Source organism: Piliocolobus tephrosceles, chromosome 16, assembly GCF_002776525.5.
Source record: "Piliocolobus tephrosceles isolate RC106 chromosome 16, ASM277652v3, whole genome shotgun sequence".
Classification (NCBI taxonomy): Eukaryota; Metazoa; Chordata; class Mammalia; order Primates; family Cercopithecidae; genus Piliocolobus; species Piliocolobus tephrosceles.
In genome coordinates this window covers 18,162,774-18,170,348 of record NC_045449.1, presented here as the reverse complement: position 1 = coordinate 18,170,348, position 7,575 = coordinate 18,162,774, and the positions used below count along the sequence as shown (strand labels likewise).

The window sequence follows — 7,575 nt, the reverse complement described above, 5'->3', positions numbered from 1 at the left end:
GCCCGGACTGGAGTGCAGTGGCCAGATCTCGGCTCACTGCAAGCTCCGCCTCCCAGGTTTATGCCATTCTCCTGCTTCAGCCTCCCGAGTAGCTGGGACTACAGGCGCCCGCCACCTCGCCCGGCTAGTTTTTTTTTTTTGTATTTTTAGTAGAGACGGGGTTTCACCGTGTTAGCCAGGATGGTCTCAATCTCCTGACCTCGTGATCCACCCGTCTCGGCCTCCCAAAGTGCTGGGATTACAGGCTTGAGCCACCGCGCCCGGCCACTTTCTATATTTTTAATAGAGACAGGGTTTCACTGTGTTGGCCAGGCTGGTCTCGACCTCCTGGCCTCAAGTGATCCACTCACTTCGGCCTCCCAAAATGCTGGGATTATAGGTATAAGCCACTGCGCCTGGCCAAAAAATTGTTTAAATTAGCCAGATGTGGTGACACATGCCTATAGGCCCAGCTGCTCAGGAGGCTGAGGCAGGAGGATCGCTTGATCCCAGAGGTCTAGGCTGTGGTGAGCCATGATTTCACCACTGCTCTCCAACCTGGATGACAGCAGACCTGTCTCTAGAAATAAATGAATAGCCTGGGCGCGGTGGCTCAGGCCTGTAATCCCAGCACTTTGGGAGGCCAAGACGGGTGGATCACGAGGTCAGGAGATTGAGACCATCCTGGCTAATACGGTGAAACGCCATCTCTACTAAAAATACAAAAAGCCAGGCGTGGTGGCAGACGCCTGTAGTCTCACAGGAGGCTGAGACAGGAGAATGGCATGGACCTGGGAGGCAGAGCTTACAGTGAGCCGAGAACACGCCACTGCACTGCAGCCTGGGCGACAGAGCAGGAATCCGTCTCAAAAAAAAAAAGAAATAAATGAATAAATAAATTACTTAAGTTCCTCTAGAAAGTGCACAGCCCTAGTACAAGACAGTGGTTCTCAAACCTCTTGGTCACCAGACCCCTAACACTCTGAAAGATCATTGAGGAGCCCAGAGAGCTTTTGTTGTTGGTGGTTTATCAGTACGTACCATATGTGAAATTAAAGTGGAAACATCTTTTAAAATATTCAATAATTGGGCCAGGCACGGTAGCTCACGCCTGTAATCCCAGCACTTTGGGAGGCTGAGGCGGGCGGATCATGAGGTCAAGAGATCAAGACCATCCTGGCCAACATGGCGAAATCCTGTCTCTACTAAAAGTACAAAAAATTAGCTGGGCGTGGTGGCGTGCGCCTGTAGTCCCAGCTACTTGGGAGGCTGAGGCAGGAGAATCCCTTGAATCCGGGAAGTGAGGGTTGCAGTGAGCCAAGATCACGCCACTGTACTCCAGCTTGGGCAACAGAGTGAGACTGTCTCAAAAAAAAAAAATTATAATAATTTATTTCTAGTAAATGCATTACATACTCCTGTAAATATCATGTTTTTTGGGGTAATAAAATACTTACTTTCTAAAGCAAAATAATAATGACATGAATGACACTGTTTTACATTTTGCAGTTTGTATGTCTGGCTTAATAGAAGAGAGCTGGATTCCCATATCTGCTTCTGCAGTCAGTCTGCTGAGTCATTGCATGTGCTGGCACCTCTGGGAGACTCCATTGTATACACATGGAAGAATAAGAGCAAAATAGACATAACCTCTTAGAATTTTTTTTTTTTTTTTTTTTTTTTTGAGACAGAGTCTTGCTGTGTCGCCAGGCTGGAGTGTAGTGGCGCAATCTCAGCTCACTGCAACCTCCAACTCCCAGGTTCCAGAGGTTCTCCTGCCTCAGCCTCCTGAGTAGCTGGGACTACAGGCACGCCCAGCTAATTTTTGTATTTTTAGTAGAGATGGGGTTTCACCATATTGGTCAGGATGGTCTCAATCTCTTGACTTCGTGATCCACCCACCTCGGCCTCCCAAAGTGCTGGGATTATAGGCGTGAGCCACCATGCCCGGCCTTAGAATTATTATAAAAATTTTTGTGTGTGTGACAGAGTCTTCACTGTGTCACCCAGGCTGGAGTGTCGTGGCACAATCTCAGCTCACTGCAACCGCCACCTCCCAGGTTCAAGCGATTCTCCTGTCTCAGCCTCTCAAGCAGCTGGCACTACAGACACACACCAGCATGCCCGGCTAATTTTTTTTATATTTTTAGTAGAGACAGGGTTTCACCATGGTGGTCAGGCTGGTCTCGAACTCCTGACCTCAAATGATCCACCCACCTCGGCCTCCCAAAGTGCTGGGATTACAGGCATGAGCCACCGCGCCCGGCCTATAAAATAGTTTTGCATTCTCCTTGAAAGGGCTCAAGCACCCTGGAACCACACTTGGAGAACTGATATAGAGGCATGGAACTTCTCAGAGGTGTTTTTATTTTAGTGAATTACTGGCATCTTAGATTTCATCTGCACTGCTTCCCACTGTCCACTCCTGTGATGACTGGCAAGGGCTTGTGGTGGGCTGACAGAAGGCCTCACAGGGGACTTGTGTGGGCTTCCTGATGCATAAGGAATGGTGGAGAGAGGCCTAGGGCTAAAGCGGCCGTCAGTGGACTAAGGAGAAGCTGGCACCTGGTGGTTAATGTTTTTTCCCATCTTCTGGCCTCACTAGGTTGAAGTTAAAGTTTAAGCGCGGTAGCCTTCCCCCGACCATGCCTCTGGAGTTTGTTTGCTGCATCGGTGGTTGCGACGAGACCCTGAGGGAGATCCTGGACCTGAGATTTTCATGGGGCCCCCCCAGGGCTATCCAGCCCTCTGGTCACCTGCAGGCTAGCCAGTCCGTGAACAGGATGGACAATAGCCAGCACCTCCAGCCTGCTGACAGCAGACAGACTGGGCCCTCAAAGGCTCTGGCCCGGACCCTCCCACCACCCACGGCTGCTGGTGAAAGCAATTCTGTGACCTGCAACTGTGGCCAGGAGGCTGTGCTGCTTACTGTCCGTAAGGAGGGCCCCAACCAGGGCCGGCAATTCTTTAAGTGTAACGGGGGTAGCTGCAACTTCTTCCTGTGGGCAGACAGCCCCAATCCGGGAGCAGGAGGGCCTCCCGCCTCGGCATATAGACCCCTAGGCGGCTCCCTGGGACGCCCCCCAGGCCCAGGGATCCACCTGGGTGGGTTTGGCAACCCTGGTGATGGCAGTGGTACTGGCACATCCTGCCTGTGCAGCCAGCCCACTGTCACACGGACTGTGCAGAAGGATGGGCCCAACAAGGGGCGCCAGTTCCACACGTGTGCCAAGCCGAGAGAGCAGCAGTGTGGTTTCTTCCAGTGGGTCGATGAGAACACCGCTCCAGGTGAGGCAGGGAGGGGCATGGGAATCCCTGCCTTGGGTTTTCAGGTATCTACCTCAGAGACTGGGGACAGCAGAAAGAAGGCAAGATAGGGTCATGGTGGGATTGGGAGGGGCACCTGGGCTGCCTTGCACCTCTGTTTCCTCACTTGATCACTTTCAGCAAGGTGATGATTGTACAGTCCTCATTCCAGATTAAAGGGTAGCTACCAGTAATGGTGTCATTTGCCCTATGCCTGGCACTATGCTAAGTATACTTCCTATGCATCTTCCATCCTCATCGGGTAAGCATTATGATCACAATTTTACTTATAGGTGAGAAAGGTGAGACCCAGACACATGAAGTGGGCGTTGCTCAGGGTCTCATAGCAACAGACACCAGAATGAGGACATAGGCCTTCCCAACGGCCTTGTGCCCTTGCAGCTGTCGTGACCCTTGGCAGACCATGAGCATCAGCCTCATTTCTATTTTTTTTTTTGAGACTGAGTTTTGCTCTTGTTGCCCAGGCTGGAGTGCAATGGTGCGATCTTGGCTCACTGCAACTTCCACCTCCCAGGTTCAAGTGATTCTCCTGCCTCAGCCTCCCACGTAGCTGGGATTACAGGCATGCACCACCACGCACAGCTAATTTTGTATTTTTAGTAGAGACACGGGTTTCACCATGTTGGTCAGGCTGGTCTCAAACTCCTGACCTCAGGTTATCCGCCTGCCTTGGCCTCCCAAAGTGCTGGGATTACAGGCGTGAGCCACCGTGCCCGGCCTAGCCTCATTTGTTCAGATGAAGACACCAACCCCGATGATATTTAGGAACCTGCCCAGGGTGACACAGCTTGGGTCAATGTCCGGGAACTGGGTGTCATGAGAAGTGGCACCTAGACATTGCATCAAGTTGAGTGGTGTAGGTGGAGGCATTTTGAATGGTTCCTCCTGCTCCAGTGCACAGCAGAGCTTAATTAAGTAGCTGAGAATGACCCAAAGGCCTAGTGGGAGCTTTGGAGTTGTGCGAATCTGGTTCCAAAGCTCAGCAGTATAACCTTGAACAAATGACTTAGCCTCTCCGCCTCAAGTTTGCTCAACAAGATGGTCCCTGCCTACATTCATAGGGTTCCTGTTTTAGAAAGGAGTTTAGTCTCAGACTATGATTCTTATGCATGTATCACCAGCCCAGCATGCACAGAAAGAACCCAGAGGCTTGGTAAAAACTGTGGGACTTGGAACTGGCTACCAGTGCCAGTGGGGCCCAGAGATGGCCATTGCGATGAGAGGCCCACATTTGAAGTGAGATGCAGTCTGGCCTCTTGTCTCCCCACTTGGAAGGACATGGTATCTGACCCCCAGACTGGCTGGCTGACTGTCCTGGGTAAATGGACAGCTGGTCTGGAAAGGCCCATTGAGGGACAGGAAGGGATCCAGAGCTGGACTTTCCTGCATGAAGGTGAGTCACAGGTTGCTGGTCACAAGCTGCTTGTCTTTCCCACCTTACCACACAGATCAGCTTGCTTGGGTTTCTCCCTCTGTAAAAAGCTCAGCACGAAGTGATGCCAGTGTCCACTCACCAAGTGAATGTGGGATGATGTCTCCAGGAGCTTAGGATTCTTGAGGGAGAGGTGTCAGGTAACATAAGGCAGCAGGCATATTGCACCTCAACCTTACAGAGTTGGACACAGTGTGAAGGGAGGCTGGCTGGTGGGGTGTACGTGGCTGTGTAAAAGTTGATTCAGCCGGCCGGGTGCGGTGGCTCACTCCAGTAATCTAAGCACTTTGGGAGGCCGAGGCAGGCAGATCATGAAGTCAGGAGATCGAGACCATCCTGGGTAACACGGTGAAATACGGTCTGTACTAAAAATACAAAAAATTAGCCAGGTGTGGTGGCGGGTCCCTGTAGCCCCAGCTAGTCGGGAGGCTGAGGCAGGACAATGGCGTGAACCCAGGAGGCGGAGCTTACAGTGAGCCGAGATTGTGCCACTGCACTCCAGCCTGGGCGACAGAGCCAGACTCCGTCTCAAAAAAAAAAAAGTTGATTCATCCATATCATCTGCTCTTAGGCTACTTTTTTTTTTTTGTTTTTTGAGACAGGGTCTCACTCTGTTTCCCAGGCTGGAGTGCAGTGTTGTGATCACAGCTCACTGCAGCCTCCCAGGCTCAGGCATCCTCCCACCTCAGCCTCCCAGGAAACTGTGACCACAGGCATGCACCACACCTGGCTAATTTTTATTTTTATTTTTTATTTTTTTGAGACGGAGTCTCACTCTGTCCCCCAGGCTGGAGTACAGTGGCCAGATCTCAGCTCACTGCAAGCTCTGCCTCCTGGGTTCACGCCATTCTCCTGCCTCAGCCTCCCGAGTAGCTGGGACTACAGGTGCCCACCACCTCGCCCGGCTAGTTTTTTTTTTTTTGTATTTTTTAGTAGAGATGGGGTTTCACCGTGTTAGCCAGGATGGTCTCGATCTCCTGACCTCGTGATTCGCCCGTCTACATTTTTTTAGTCAGGGTTTCGCCATGTTGCCCAGGCTGATCTTGAACTCCTGGGCTCAAGCAATCCTCCTGCCTCAGCTTCCTAAAGTGCTGGGATTACAGGCATGAGCCACCGTGTTCAGGACTTGCCACTTCTACATGTCAGTTCTAACCTCAGTCCTTCCCTGACTCTCCCCACAGGGACTTCTGGAGCCCCGTCCTGGACAGGAGACAGAGGAAGAATCCTGGGGTCGGAAGCCAGAAGCAAAAGGTCCCGGGCCAGTTCCTCAGACACGGGGTCCACAGCAAAGAAACCCCGGAAATGCAGCCTTTGCCACCAACCTGGACACACCCGTCCCTTTTGTCCTCAGAACAGATGAGCTCAGGGTAGGGTAGAGCGTGCCACTTTCTCAGACCTGCCTCCTTTGTGTTGGGAAATGAGTTAACCAGGACCAAGTGGCCACTTAGTGTCCTGGAAACTTGGAGGACAGTGTTGGCCTTTGGAGTCGGGCCTTTTTTGTGTTAAGGGGCACAAGGTCCAGACCACTGTGGAGCAGGCCAGCTCTGTTGGACAGTGGCCCTCTTCCCAAGCCTCAGAAGTGACCATAGCCACTGCTGAAAAGTCCTGCAGCTGCTGCCTCGGACCCCCCAAGTGTGGTTGCTGTTAGCAGAGGATTGGTGCAGTCCTAGCTGAAGCCCACTGTGTGCCAAAGGAAGAAGCTCCCAGGACTGCTTCCTTCACCTCCAGAAAGCCCCAAGTGAGCCGGCAGCACTCATGGGGCAGGCCATGTCCAGGCTGCCCAGGGCTTCTCTCATAGATGTCCTGAGAAGGACAGTGTAATACAAGGAAGTGGCTGTGGTAACACTGATCCCGCAGAAGAAGCTTCATTCCCTCTTTAGTTAAGCTAGGACACCCAGAATTCATTGCCTTAATAAAGAACCCAGGCTGGGTGCAGTGGCTCACGCCTGTAATCTCAGCACTTTGGGAGACTGAGGTGGGTGGATTGCCTGAGCTCAGGAGTTGGAGACTAGCCTGGGCAACACAGTGAAGCCCTGTCTCTCCTAAAATACAAAAAATTAGCCAGGCGTGGCGGTATGCGCCTGTAGACCTGGCTACTCAGGAGGCTGAGGCAGGAGAATTGCTTGAACCCAGGAGGCAGAGGTTACAGTTAGCCAATACTGCATCACTGGACTCCAGCCTGGATGACAGAGCGAGACTCAGTTTAAAAAAAAATTTAAAAATTAAAAAAAATAAAAGAATCCAACCCCAACGGGGTGTGGAAGCTCACACCTAATCCAGCACTTAGGGAAGTCAAGGCTGGAGGATTGCTTGAGGTCAGTAGTTGAAGACCAGACTGGGCAACATAGTTAGACCTTGTCTCTATTATTAAAGATAAAGCCAAGCACAGTTGTACACGCCTTTAGTTAGTCCCAGCTGCTCAGGAGGCTGAAGTGGAAGGATCCTTTGAACCCAAGAGTTTGAGGCTGCAGCAAGCCATGATCACACCACTGCACTCCAGCCTGGGTGACAGAGCAAGACCCTGTCTCTCAAACATTTTGTTTTAAATAAATAATCCAACCTTTTTTTACTCTGACCTGTGAGAGTGCAGAGTGTCTGGGGAACATTTGCAGAAGCAACAGGTATCAGCCAGTGCTGGAAGGAGCTCACCCTGGGAGGTCTCACCAGCCTCTGTCCCTCATGTCTGTCCCTCGTGTCCCATGTGGACAGCCCTTCTTCCCTTTCCACGTGGTAAGCACTGAGCCCAATTTCTTCCCACCCCACAGGTGGTCCCTCAGAGCAGAGAAGATGTCCAATGAAAGGTTCAGATTCAGATCACTAACTTTCCATCTTCCACT

General features: G+C 51.6%; 1 protein-coding gene across 1 annotated transcript in view; it reads left to right on the top strand.

The window, feature by feature from the left end:
* Positions 1–7,219, top strand: part of TOP3A (DNA topoisomerase III alpha) — a 34,469-nt gene extending 27,250 nt beyond the window's left edge. Inside the window, exons 14-15 of the mRNA XM_031934341.1 lie at positions 2,585–3,267; positions 5,920–7,219. Coding sequence (XP_031790201.1) covers positions 2,585–3,267; positions 5,920–6,098 — 862 coding nt within the window. The 3' untranslated portion in view covers positions 6,099–7,219. The remainder of the gene's footprint in view (positions 1–2,584; positions 3,268–5,919) is intronic.
* The last annotated feature ends 356 nt before the right edge of the window (positions 7,220–7,575 follow it).